At 36.0% G+C, this 15,149-nt stretch overlaps 1 protein-coding gene across 4 annotated transcripts in view; it reads right to left on the reverse strand.

The window, feature by feature from the left end:
* The window catches only part of TEX15 (testis expressed 15, meiosis and synapsis associated), an 80,267-nt gene that overhangs the window by 16,618 nt on the left and 48,500 nt on the right, over nt 1–15,149 (reverse strand). For all 4 annotated transcript variants that reach the window (XM_061404407.1, XM_061404409.1, XM_061404406.1 and 1 more), the window contains 3 exons: nt 8,258–8,495; nt 4,682–4,828; nt 3,205–3,367 (listed from right to left, as the gene is read on the reverse strand). In XM_061404407.1, coding sequence (XP_061260391.1) covers nt 3,205–3,367; nt 4,682–4,828; nt 8,258–8,495 — 548 coding nt within the window. The remainder of the gene's footprint in view (nt 1–3,204; nt 3,368–4,681; nt 4,829–8,257; nt 8,496–15,149) is intronic.

The following is a 15,149-nucleotide window of genomic DNA, read 5'->3' on the forward strand; positions in this document are numbered from 1 at the left end:
TAGCTAAGTGAAAGTGAAAGTCACTCAGTCATGTCCCACTCTTTGCAACCCCATGGACTATACAGTCCATGGAATTCTTCAGGCCAGAATACTGGAGTGGGTAGCCGTTCCCTTCTCCAGGGGATATTCCCAACTCATGTATCAAACCCAGGTCTCCCACATTGCAGGCAGATTCTTTATCAGCTGAGCCACAAGGGAAGCCCAAGGATACTGGAGTGGGTATCCTATTTCTTCTCCAGCGGATCTTCCTGACCCAGGAATTGAACCAGGGTCTCCAGCATTGCAGGCGGATTCTTTACCAACTGAGCTATTGGGTACATAAGTAAGCAGTACCATGAAAATACCATTATTAAAACAGACTAACAATGAGAAACTGCTCATGAATAATACATGAAGTCATAATCATATCATTGAGAACATGCCATTTAGTTTTGACAAAATGTTAAAAAAAAATAGCTCTGATGAAGATTCCCAAATTATATAACCATTGTGATTATACTTTCATTTATAGTAAGCTATAGTGGAAATATGTTCAAAAATGGGGATGAGACTAACAGTATATTATTCCATATACTGGAATACATAAAAATATATAGTATCTTCAAAAGATTAATAAAAAGACAATACAGTAGATAGTTGGGCAAAGTATATGACTAAGAAAATCATGGGTTAAATAAAAATTGTCAACAAATACAAAAAGATGTCCAACCCCACTAAATGCACAAGAAGATTCACATTAAAAAACCTTTTAAGATTCTGAAGGATAATTAATTTCCCTTTTCAAGATAAAAGCACTCAACTTACTAGGAATAGAAAGGAATTTCCTCTACATGGTAAAGGACATTTTAAAAAACCCACAGCTAACATGATACTTACTGGGGAAAAATAAACACTTTACCCCTAAGTTTAGGAACAACACAAAGATGACCACTCTTACCATTTCTATTTAACATTCCACTGGAGGTTCTAGCCAATGCAATTAGACAAGAAAAAGAATAAAAAACATCTAGATTGGAGAGAAAGAAGTAAAACTACCTCTATTTGCATATGGACCCTATCTTGCGTATAGAAAATCCCAAGGAAATCACTATTGAGAAAACAACTCTATTTACAAGAGGATCAAAAAGAGTGCAATACTTAGGAATACATTTAACGAAGTATAAAACTTATACTCTGAAAAACCTCACCTTGTATCCACAAAATGGCTATAATAAAAGTCAGATAATAACAAGTGTAAACAAGAAAAGTGCAGAAATTCTAACCCACATACATTGTTAAGGTAAATGTCAATGGTGCAGCCACTTTGGAAAATAGTCTGGCAGTTCCTTGAATGGTTGATACAGACTTACCCTATGATCACATGACTCCTTAGCTATATACCTAAGAGCAAAGAAAACACATCTATACCTAACCTTGTACAAGAAAGTTCTTAGCATAAATATTCATAATTGCTAAAAGGTGGAAACAACCCAATGGCCATCAACTGATGAATGAATAAACACAATGTAATGTATCTATGTAACAGGATATTATTCCACAAAAAGGAATGAGGTACTGATACATGCTGCAACATGCCTGGGCCCTGAAAACACTGTTAAGCAAGTCACCAGTCACAAGAGGCTACTGTTTATGACTTCACTCATATGAAATGGCCAGAATAGGCTTATAGAGACAGAAAGCAGATTGGTGACTGTTTAGGGGTAGTGTGGGGCTTGGGGAAAAAGACAAATAATAGCTTTTAATGGGTAAATATTCTCTTTTTGGGAGAAGGCAATGGCAACCCACTCCAGTACTTTTGTCTGGAAAATCCCGTGGACGGAGGAGCCTGGTAGGCTGCAGTCCATGGGGTTGCTAGAGTTGGACACGACTGAGCAACTTCACTTTCACTTTTCACTTTCATGCACTGGAGAAGGAAATGGCAACCCAGTCCAGTGTTCTTGCCTGGAGAATCCCAGGGACGGGGAGCCTGGTGGGCTGCCATCTATGGGGTCGCGCAGAGTCAGACACGACTGAAGCAACTTAGCAGCAGCAGCAGCATTCTCTTTTTGATCTGATAATGATAACATATCCCACTCACTATGCTGGCAGAAACTTTTTAAATTTAATTTTTATTTTATATTGGAGTATAGCTGATTTACAATACTGTGTTAATTTCAGGTATAAAGAAAAGTGATTCAGTTATACATATAAATATATTCATTCTTCTTCATATTCTTTTCCAGTATAAGGTTACTGAGTAGAGTTTCCAGAGTAAGTCCTTGCTGATTACCTATTTGATATATATTAATGTATACATGTTAATCCCAAACTCTTAACTTACCCCTCCCCCTTAACCTTTACCTTTGGTAACCATATGTTTGTTTTCAAATCTGTGAGTCTGGCAGAAATATTTTTTTAAAAAAGTATATTGTGCTGGCAATGATAAAGAGTAATTAAGGTAACCTGATGGACTAATGTTGAAACTGAAATTCCAATACTTTGGCCACCTAATGCGAAGAGCTGACTCATTTGAAAAGATCCTGATGCTGGGAAAGACTGAGGGCAGGAGGAGAAGGGGACGACAGAGGATGAGATGGCTGGATGGCATCACCGACTCAATGGACATGGATTTGGGTGGACTCCAGGAGTTGGTGATGGATAGGGAGACCTGGTGTGCTGTGGTTCACAGGGTCACAAAGAGTCGGACAAGACTGAGCGACTGAACTGAACTGAACTGAACTGATGCAACCACTTTTGAAAACCATGACATTGTTTCTACATTAAGTGGTACATTCCTGATGTAGATATATACTCTGTAGAAAAGTTTGCATATATGCACTGAGACACTTATATGAATGTTTAAAACAGCAATGCTTGGAATATGAAGAAAACCACAAAATGTCCAAATATACTCAGAGGTATAATGTATAGTCATAAAATTGAATATTATGTGTGTGAGTGTGTGTGTGTGTGTGTATATAAATATAGATATGAGTGAAAATGAAGAAACTATGGTTATATATATATCAACATGGAAGAATCACACAAACATAATGCTGAGAAAAAGAAGTAAAAAGTAGTTACAGCATTAATTCTAGATATATAAAATCAAAAACAGGGAAAGCACACCTATTTTGCTTAGAGATTCATGATGTATTAGAAAATAATATTCAGCAGTAAGACCACCACAGATGCTACTTAAGTAGAAAAATATATGTTTCTTACCAGTTTTCTTAGGAAATCCTGTTGAGAGGGATCTCAAAGATGTCATAAAGTGTCCATTATCTACTTTTTGACCAATAAATTTTACTGTTACTATTGCATATGGAAGACACTGCCTAGGTTTATCTACTGGCTGTGAAAGAATATTATATTCATATAAGTATACCTAGAAGATAAAGAACATTTTTATGATGATTAATTTTTACAGACTTGAATAAGCTTCTATTTTAAAAAATCTATTTAACTCCATGTTGCTATTTGTTAACCATCTTTCACACATCTCCCCTCTCCCTGTCTTCTTCAACTCTAGTTTTCTTGAAGATGAATTTTTTTCTCCATAACATATTTTTTCCTTGATAGGCTTTGAATATCAGCAGAAACAGATACAATCTATGTTTAAATAAAAAAGTATTTCTCCATTAAAACTTCAATGTTTTGCATATGCTAGGAACCACTATATTGTGTTTTATCTAGGAGGAAAAGTCAACTAGAAAAATAACAATAGCTTAATACATCTTACATGTGGGAGCATGCTGCTAAGGCACTTCAGTCATGTCTGACTCTGTGCGACCCCACAGACAGCAGCCCATCAGGCTCCGCCCTCCCTGGGATTCTCCAGGCAAGAACACTGGAGTGGGTTGCCATTTCCTTCTCTAATGCATGAAAAGTGAAAAGTGAAAAGTGAAAGTGAAGTCGCTCAGTCGTGTTCGACTCTATGCAACTCCATAGACAGGAGCAGCCTACCAGGCTCCTCTGTCCATGGGATTTTCCAGGCAAGAGTACTGGAGTGGGGTGCCACTGCCTTCTCCGATGTGGGATACTTCTAAAATATCCTCATTTAATCATATATATATGATTATATATAATGATATTTATAATTTAATCGTCTATAAAAGGTTAAAAGTCTATAAAAGGTTAAAAGGTTAGAAAAGTGTCTCTTTTAGATATGATAGAAAATTACTGTTTAATAATTAGTCTACTATCTAATGACTAAAACATAAGCCTTTTATCCTTGTACAAAGTACAAAGGATCAGTAAGGTTATTTCAAAGTATCTTTCTTTTGCAAGTTAGGCATTAATCTATGAAACATTTAAATAAAAGTAGCTACTTGGAACAAAATTAAATGCAAATCTAGAAGCTTCTTTACTAATGTTTTCAGATCACAAATATTAAATCAGCTTTAACTATTTACTTATTTAGGTCATATTACACGGAAAAGGGGTGCCAACAGACTTGGCAAAGTTGCCACAAACCTTTAATTCATAAAAAAATGCAGTATCTGTGAAGCAGATATTCTTTGTGTTACCTTGTCATCTTATTGGCTTATTTGGTATTCAGGTCATATTACATGACCTAAACAAATATGAATGAAGTAAGAGATTTCCACTTAATATTTTGGACAGTTGTTTTAAGAGTTGTATCATACAATGTGAGGCCAGTGACTTTCAAACAGTCAAGTGAATCAAAAAGTTAACATACTGCTGAACTGTAGGCTTGTAGTTCAATGGTATCCTTCAGAGAAGGTATATTTCTTGACATATGGCAGTCAAAATTAGGAGAAGGATCCAAAGAAACCTTGCTTTTATCTAGTGAAGGCTGAATTTTCTTCACTTTCCCAAAAAGAACCTGGGGAGGAAAAGGTAAAAAGAAAGTCAATAAAGATATACCAGAACATTTTAAACTCTCATACCAGGAAAGTAAAACTAGCTCCTATTTTAAGGAAAGAGATTAGAATGGGGAGATAATTCATGTCCCAGATGAATGGGATGACTTATTAGAATTATGTCAATTCCTCCCTAAATCGACTCTAAGACTATAGTAACAAAATTTAACAAAAATTTCAGAAAATCCATTTACAGAAATGAGTTTTAGTTTAAAAACTTCCCTGGAAGATGAAACAAGAATAACCTACAAAATTTTTGAAAAAAATATTTGAATCAGAAATAATGATGGAATAGGAAAAGTGACATGTACTTCCAGATATTAAGTACTTTTTAAAAGAATACTACCACTTTTAAAAAGAATACTACCACAAAAAAGAGATGGAAAAAACTGTACAAAGTAAAAAGTCCAGATAAGTCCAAGCAGCTATAAAAGTACAGCATAATATTAAAAGCATCATTTGAAACAGATGAAGCAAAACCGGATTATTCACTAAATGGTGTGGACCTGAAAAACATTAAATTCGTCTCTTAATCTATAAACCAAAATAAATACCAAATAAATTAAATATTTAAATAATGTAAACACTTAGAGAGAAATACAAATATTTATCTACTCTCAAAGAGAATTCTTTTCTAACCATGTTGCCAAAACCCACAAACCGAAACCGTGCTTCTTTGTAAACAGTCCAAAACTTCTGTACATCACAAAAAAATGATCAAATTGTACGGCAGAAAACAATACAATTGTAAGCCAATTTTCAGGACTGGGAACACGTGTACACCCGTGGTGGATTCATGTTGATGTATGGCAAAACCAATACAATACTGTAAAGTAATTAGCCTCTAATTAAAATAAATAAATTTAAATTTAAAGAAAAAAAATGAGTATAAAAATTTTAAAGACTATGAACCATTAAGTGATAAAAGGTGGGGAAAAGTGCAGTTAATATGAAAACATGTACAAATTTTAAGTCAGCAATTCTATTACTTTTATTTTTTCATGTGCTAATAATTCATTCAAAGTTAAAAACAACACTAAATGTAGTGTGGTACTCTGTACTTGGACACTGGAAGAGGAAAAAACATTAGTAGAAAAACTGGCAGAAACCAAAAATTTGTAGCAGACAGTACTGTACCAATGCTGATTTCTTTCATTTTATTATTTTTTTAAATTGAGATATAATTGATATATATACTATTAGACTCTTAGTTTTAACAGAGTTGCCATAGTTACATGAAATGGTAACATTAGGGAAAACTGTATACAGGAACTGTCTGTACTATCTTAATAACTTTTCTGTAAATTTAAATTTATTCCAAAATTAAAAAGTTTATTAAAAAAAACTTAAAACTTTTTTATTTTAAAAAAGAAAGCACTAAGTGATAAAACATTATACAATGAAAACCCTAACTCTCCAGATTCACTTTAATGAATTGATAATGCTGATGAATCAATTATAAAAAATAGAAAAACAAAAATCTAGCAAAAGTTATTAATATGCAATTCACTCATTATCAGTGAATACCTGCAGAATGTTAAGCTCGGCAGTAACTATGAAAAAGAAAAAACTGAACAATGAGAAACTACCACATATTAGACTGGCAAATATTTTTTAAAAAATATAATACACAGAGATAGTAAAGATAAGAGCTAATAAACATTTCCCATGCTTTGTATAGGAATGGCAGTTAGTATAACCTTTCTCAGGACAACTGGGCATTACATAGCAAAAGCTGGGAAAGTGTACACATACCTGTGACTCCTAACTTGACACATAAGAATTAATCAATTAATTCTTAGCAAATAATCACAGGTGTGTGTAAAATGTACCTACATGAATAATCCAAGTACTACTTGAAAGTACAAAACAAAACAAAGCAAAAGTAATTTCTATCCCAACATTGAAAAATTTGGTAACAAATTTATGGTAGTGCTGTACAGTGGAATATTATATAGTCATTCAAAATGATATTACAAAAAATATTGAATGGTATGGAAAATGTTGATTTTATAATCAGTAAAAAAGTTATATAGTATAAAAGTAGTAACGTATTTTAATGACCATTGTACAATGCATATCCACATATATGAGCAGAAGACGAAGTATAGATATACAAACAAATTAACTATCATTTTCAATGGGCTTTTCAGAGCTTCTGAGTATGTTCCAAATCTCCTAAAATCAGTATTTTAATATAAATTACACTTTATGACTTTGATAATACCCAAGATCTAAAAATAATCGAATAAACGCATATATATGGAATTTAGAAAGATGGTAACAATAACCCTGTGTACGAGACAGCAAAAGAGACACTGATGTATAGATCAGTCTTATGGACTCTGTGGGAGAGGGAGAGGGTGGGGAGATTTGGGAGAATAGCATTGAAACATGTATAATATCATGTATGAAACGAGTCACCAGTCCAGGTTCGATACATGATACTGGATGCTTGGGGCTGGTGCACTGGGACGACCCAGAGGGAGGGTATGGGGAGGGAGGAGGGAGGAGGGTTCAGGATGGGGAACACAGGTATACCTGTGGCGGATCCATTTCGATATTTGGCAAAACTAATACAATATTGTAAAGTTTAAAAATAAAATAAAATTAAAAAAATAAAATAAACTAAAATATATAATTACAAAATAAAATAAAATAAAAATAACCAAATAATACCAAATGAACCATTGGTTTTATGTGGATGTATACACATCCTAAGTTACATAACTGAGGGTCTTTTCTACCTACTGTGATTTTAGTAGTCTTGGCAAAGCTGCAATTAACCAGAAAGTATATCTTAGCCTACCTGTGTCTGTTGATGCTTACAATTCAACTGTAAGACTGATTTTTTTTTTTCCTCAATTTTGAATAACTTCAGATTTTCAAAAAAGTTACAAAACAATTCAGAGGTCTATATACTTCTAACCCAGTTTTCCTAATGCTAACACCTTATATAAGATAGTAAAATTATCAAAACAAAGTAATTAATATTGTCTAACACTGTTAATTAAAATAAATAGTAGGAGTTTAGTAACTTTAGCTAAACCAGAATTATTAATACCAATGTTCTGGAAAAAGACATTGAAAACACTCTGATATTAATTATAGTCTGAACAAAAGAGAGAGAGAAAGAGAATAAAGTCAATTAGAACAGAAAAAATATACATTAGGAAACCAAGATGATAAAGCCTGCCTTTGCTTACTTGAAGATTTTATGCTGCATATTCACTAGGGTCAAAAATAGGGGAAAATTTCAAATGGTGATGATGATGATAACTATTATTTATTTCATACAATGTGAGTTTAAAACAATAATTCATATGGAAAGTAAAATAATGTTTAGGTCAATTAAAGCAAACTGAATATATTAGTTCTTTCATGCTACCAACCTTAAACATGATAATACTTTCTACAGTAATGCTTCTACTATGAGCATAATTCAAGGCAACATCAACGTGTCTAAATATATAAATTCCAAGAAGAGGGTTTCCTAGTATCCTCAATGAAGATGCTTTGGTACTTATTCCATTGTGGTATATCTCAGCCACATCCTTCTGACGAAGTGCTAAAAAGCAGAAATGTTCTTCAAGTTCTCTGCCATGCCTTCCAATCTCACGCATCTCTGACCTAAAGCAAAACAGTGAATAGTTAAAATGAGAACATCAACAGAATTTTCAAGAAGACAAATACTTCAAGCTTGCTAAAGACAGAAAACAAAATCTATAATCTAAACTCCTGAAATCTCACCTACATTCCACAAGAACTACTGAAACACTGGTGTATTAGGTAAGGAGTTCTACATGGCTGGCTCAGCAGTAGTAACAGTAGCAACTGCGACACCAGGTGATTCACGTGTGGTTCAGTCACTAGGACAGAGCTGTAATTCCAAAAGATTATCAGCAGTGGAGAAGCTATAGAATCTACAAAGTAATGTGTATACCAATCAAAGGAAAACTCCTCTTCAACACCACATGCTACTAATATTTATTATTTCCTGGGACACCACTCACAAATATTAATATTTATATGCAAGAATAATTCACCTTTAACAGTAGACAGCCATGGCAACAAAACGCACAGCAACAATTACAAGCAAGACTCACCGATGAGATCATGACCACTTCTCTTTTCCCAGAGATGTCACCTTAACTTTCAACTCCACTGTTGTTATTTCCTGCTCATGTTTTCACCCTGATGTCAGGCTCTATAAACCACTAAGATCTCTATGTTTGATTGTTAAGGTATATTCTTAACAGTCAGAAGAACTGAAATACTTCTTTCTGTTTTCCTAATTTCTCTACTGGTTTTTCTTACGATCTAAGTTCAGTTCAGTCAATCAGTCGTGTATGACTGATTTTGTGATTCCATGGACGGCAGCACTCCAGGCTTCCCTGGCCATCACCAACTCCCAGAGCTTGCTCAGACTCATGTCCAATGAGTCAGTGATTCCATCCAACCATCTCATCCTCTGTCATCCCCTTCTCCTCCCGCCTTCAATCTTTCCCAGCATCAGGGTCTTTTCCAAAAGGTTCTTTGCATCATGTGGCCAAAGCACTGGAGCTTCAGCTTCAGGATCAGTCCTTCCAATGAACATTCAGGACTGATAACCTTTAGGATTGACTGATTTGATCTCCTTGCAGTCCAAGGGACTCTCAAGAGTCTTTTCCAACATCAAAGGTCAAAAGCATTAATTCTTCGGCCCTCAGATTTCTTTATGGTCCAACACTCACATCCATACGTGACTACTGGAAAAACCATAGCTTTGACTAGACGGACCTTTGTTGGCAAAGTAATGTCTCTGCTTTTTAATATGCTGTCTAGGTTGGTCATAGCTTTTCACTAAGGAGCAAGTGTCTTTTAACTTCGTGGCAGCAGTCACCATCTGCAGTGATTTTGGAGCCCCCCCCCAGAATAAAATCTGTTTCCATTGTTTCCTATCTATTTACAAAGAAGTGATGGGACTGGATGCCATGATCTTAGTTTTCTGAATGTTGGGTTTTAAGCCAGCTTTTTCACTCTCCTCTTTCACTTTCATCAAGAGGTTCTTTAGAACTTCTTTGCTTTCTGCCATATAGGTGGTGTCATCTGTGTTATTGATATTTCTCCCGGCAATCTTGATTCCAGCTTGTGCTTCATCCAGTCTGGCATTTCTCATGATGTATTCTGTATGTAAGTTAAATAAGCAGGATGGCAATATATAGCCTTGACATACTCCTTTCCCAATTTGGAACCAGTCTGTTGTTTCATGTCCAGCTCTAACTATTGCTTCTTGACCTGCACACAGATTTCTCAGGACACAGGTAAGGTAGACTGGTATTCCCATCTCTCTAAGTATTTTCCAGTTTGTTGTGATACACCTGGAATGTTAGGTCCATGAATCAAGGTAAATTGGAAGTGGTCAAACAGGAGATGGCAAGAGTGAGCATTGACATTTTAGGAGCCAGTGAACTAAAATGGACTGGAATGGGCGAACTTAATTCAGATGACCATTATATCTACTACTGTGGGCAAGAATCCCTTAGAAGAAATGGAGTAGCACTCAGTCAACAACAGTGAAATGTAGTACTTGGGTGCAATCTCAAAAACAACAGAATGATCTCTGTTCATTTCCAAGGCAAACCATTCAATATCACAGTAATTCAAGTTTATGCCCCGACTAGTAATGCTGAAGAAGCTGAGGTTGAATGGTTCTGTGAAGACCTACAAGATCTTCTAGAACTAACACCCAAAAAAGATGTCCTTTTCATCACAGGGGACTGGAATGTAAAAGTAGGAAGTTAAGAGATACCTGGAGTAACAGGCAAATTTGGCCTTGGAGTACAAAATGAAGAAGGGCAAAGGCTAACAGAGCTTTGCCAAGAGAACACACTGGTCATAGCAAACACCCTCTTCCAACAACACAAGAGAAGACTGCACACATGGACATCACCAGATGGTCAACACCAAAATCAGATTAATTATATTCTTTACAGCCAAAGATGGAGAAGCTCTATACAGGCAGCAAAAGCAAGACCAAGAGCTGACTGTGGCTCAGATCATGAGCTCCTTAATGCAAAATTCAGACGTAAACTGAAGAAAGTAGGGAAAACCACTGGAACATTCAGGTATGAATGGTCTAAATCAAATCCCTTACAATTATTCAGTGGAAGTGACAAACAGATTCAAGGAATTAGATCTGATCAAGTGCCTGAAGAACTACGGACAGAGATTCATGACATTGTGCAGAAGGCAGTGATCAAGAACATCCCCAAGAAAAAGAAATGCAAAAACGCAAAATGGTTGTCTGAGAAGGCCTTACAAATAGCTGAGAAAAGAAGAGAAGGGAGAGGCAAAGGAGAAATGGAAAGATATCCATTTGAATGCAGAGTTCCAAAGAATAGCAAGGAGAGATGAGAAAGCCTTCCTCAGTGAACAAGGCAAAGAAATAGAGGAAAACAAAAGAATGGGAAAGACTAGAGATCTCTTCAAGAAAATGAGAGATACCAAGGGAACATTTCATGCAAAGATGGGCTCAATAAAGGACAGAAATGGTATGGACCTAATAGAAGCTGAAAATATTAAGAAGAGGTGGCAAGAATACACAGAAGAACTATACAGAAAAGATCTTCATGACCCAGATAACCACAATGGTATGATCACTCACCTAGAGCCAGACATCCTGGAGTGCGAAGTCAAGTGGGTCTTAGGAAGCATCGCTACGAACAAAGCTAGTGGAGGTGATGGAATTCCAGTTGAGCTATTTCAAATCCTAAAGGATGATGCTGTCAAAGTGCTGCATTCAATATGCCAGCAAATTTGGAAAACTCAGCAGTGGCCACAGGACTGGAAAAGGTCAGTTTTCATTCCAATCCCAAAGAAAGGCAATGCTAAAGAATGTTCAAACTACTGCACAATTGCACTCATCTCACATGCTAGCAAAGTAATGCTCAAAATTCTCCCAATAAGACTTCAACAGTACATGAACCAAGAACTTCCAGATGTTCAAGCTTGATTTAGAAAAGGGAGAGGAACCAGAGATCAAATTGCCAACATCCATTGGATCATAGAAAAAGCAAGAGAGTTCCTGAAAAACATCTACTTCTGCTTTATTGACTATGCCAAAACCTTTGACTGTGTGGATCACAAGAAATTGTGGCAAATTCTTAAAGAGATGGGAATACCAGACCACCTTACATGTCTCCTAAGAAATCTTAGGTTTTAGAAAAACATTAATTTCCAAGCAATTTCTGGAAGAACTCCGACAACAACAGGACAAAGAATGGAAGGGAAGCAGGAAATCACAGTAAAGTGTTGTAAGGTTCCTATACCCCACATGAATCACATATGTGAAGGTGTATTGTGATAAAGATGTACACAGAAACACCCTGTCTTACTGTGCTTCACTGCATTGTGCTTCACAGATACCACATTTTTTTATGAATTAAAGGTTTGTGGCAACCTTACCAAGCCTATTAGCACTCTTTTGCCAATATCATTTGTTCACTTTGTTCCCTGTGTCACATTTGGGTGATTCTCACAATATTTCACACTTCTTCATTATCATTACATTTGTGTATATATGGTATTATATTATTATATTTACATATATATTTTTTATTATATTTTTTATGTATGGTGATCTGTCATCAGTGGTCTTTGATATTACTACTATGACTCTGAAGGCTCTGACAATGGTTAGTACTTTTTTTTAGCAATAATGAATTTTAAAATTAAGGTATATACATTATTAATACTATTGCATTCTTAACAGACTACATTATAGTGTAAACATAACTTCATATGCACTGGGAAGCCAAAGAATTTGTGTGATCGTCTTTATTGTGGTCTGGGACTGAACCTGTGACACCTCAAGGCATGCTATGATGCTAACCCTAGAGCAGTGTCACTGTTGACATTTTGGGCCAAATAATTCTTGGTGTTACCTAGTCATATTATTGGCTACACGTTATATCCTGTTAAGGGGCTGAGTAGAATGAAAAAACACAACTTAAACAAGATATGATCCAGGGCTTCCAAAAACCCTTAAAACTATTAAAGTAGAAAGCATTTCCTGGCGGTTATGCTGGTAACAAAACTGTTAAAAACTTCATAGTTTCCCATGTATGTTCAGAATTACACTTGAAAGTAAATGTAGGACTAAGTATGACTTACAAAATAAAAATGACCAATTAAAAATTACCTTTCCAAAAAAAAATAAAATAAAAATTACCTTTCCAAACTATTTCTAGGTCTAAAAAGATTTTTAAAAGGTTGCCTTTTCAAAGTTATTCAGACACTAGGATCTATGTCAGATTGTTATATGACAGAAGCTCTGAATCTCAACACTACCATTTCAGAGACAATAGGGTCTTTTGTGTTCATAATACCATGTAATCAGATAACAGTATTAAGATCTACTACACAAAGAGTGCTCTATTACCAAGAGATAGCAATACAAATTACATACTAACAGGATACTGCTGCTGCTGCTGCTGTTGCTGCTGCTGCTGCTAAGTCGTGTCAGTTGTGTGCAACTCTGTGCGACTCCATAGACGGCAGCCACCAGGCTCCCCCGTCCCTGGGATTCTTCAGGCAAGAACACTGGAGTGGGCTGCCATTTCCTTCTCCAATGCATGAAAGTGAAAAGTGAAAGTGAAGTCTCTCAGTCATGTCCAACTCTTAGCGACCCCATGGACTGCAGCCCACCAGGCTCCTCCGCCCATGGGATTTTCCAGGCAAGAGTACTAGTATTTATTAAATATAAAAAAGTGTTATGAATAATTTTCCAGAAACGTCCTCTCATGTTCTTGTGCATCAATACTGAGGAATAAGGGTCATAATCTGTGAGACTCTGAATCTTATCCATACTTTAAGCTCTAGAATGGAAAGTTCAAAATCAATCCAGCACTGAAATGCTCTATTTATGGATAAACTCTTGGTTGCAGACTTGTCATTATTTTTTTAATCAAAATTTTATTCATCATTAAGCAAAAACACCTGACCCTTGAACAACATGGGTTTGAACTGCACAGGTCCACTTATACACAGATCTTCAATAAATATACAATTGGGTCTTGGTATTGGTTGATTCTGCAATCATGCAATCAACCAACCAAGGACTGCACACTTAATTTACAATCCATGACTGGCTGAAATCTGCAGATGCAGCACTTGTGGATATGGAGGAACAACTATGGGACCTGAGTATCTGCAGATTTTGATATCTGGGGCGAGTCCTGGAACCAATCCCCTGTGGGTACCAAGGGATATATGTAGGACTAAATATGATTTAAAAGATAAAAATGTGGTCTGGGACTATAAGTGTAGAAGACTTAAAAAACTCAAATTGATGAGAAATTATATAAGTTAACAAAGAACAGTGGATGAGTGGTAGAAACACAATTAGTCTTGATATCTTTTGGAAGGTGATGAGCTTATAATGAGTTTTGTGCTACCACGATGTCTATCCATTAAAACCAACTGCAACAGAATACAAGGTGTAAGTGACTCAGAATGGTTATGTCATAGTTAACTACATCACACAGAGTAGGTTCCAAGATAACTGTATCTAACAGGTGATGAATAATTTTTTTGTTTAATAAATGAAACACAGTAAGTAACATCTTTCCCACAGTTAAACTGGAAACAAAAGAACACTATTCAGCAACTCTGTATTTAACTCTCTGGGGCGACTTGGAGAGCATGAAAGTATTCAATTCAAAGGTATGTTTTTTAGATAATAGTTAAAGGAAATAAAGTTATTTGCTTTGGAGAGTTTGGAAGGGAACGTAATTGTTTTCGAGTCCAACAGATTGTGGGTGATAAATGATCACTGTTCAGCTGGCAGAAGAGCAACATGTGAAATGAAGCATAGATGGCTAAGATAAAATTAGGATTCAACAAAATTTGAATAGGAAGGAAAGTTTAGATTTGAGCAGTGATGTCACAAAGATGGAATAGGAGACCCTAGCCTGTAGCCCTTCACAAAAAGCAGCAATTAACTATCCACGAACAAAAACAGCTCTGGAAAGGCTGCTGGCAGCACTTCAGAAACACAGTGAGTGGCACAAAACATTTGAGAATAACTGCACAAAGAAGCGGAGAAGGCAATGGCACCCCACTCCAGTACTCTTGCCTGGAAATCCCATGGATGGAGGAGCCTAGTAGGCTGCGGTCCATGGGGTTGCACAGAGTCGGACACGACTGAAGTGACTTAGCAGCAGTAGTAGCAGCAGCACAAAGAAGAACAACAAGCAGCTTCAAACTGCCTGTGTCATCCCATCCCTTCCAGCTGGCATTGTT

The sequence above is a fragment of the Bos javanicus genome, chromosome 27 (assembly GCF_032452875.1).
Source record: "Bos javanicus breed banteng chromosome 27, ARS-OSU_banteng_1.0, whole genome shotgun sequence".
Classification (NCBI taxonomy): domain Eukaryota; kingdom Metazoa; phylum Chordata; class Mammalia; order Artiodactyla; family Bovidae; genus Bos; species Bos javanicus.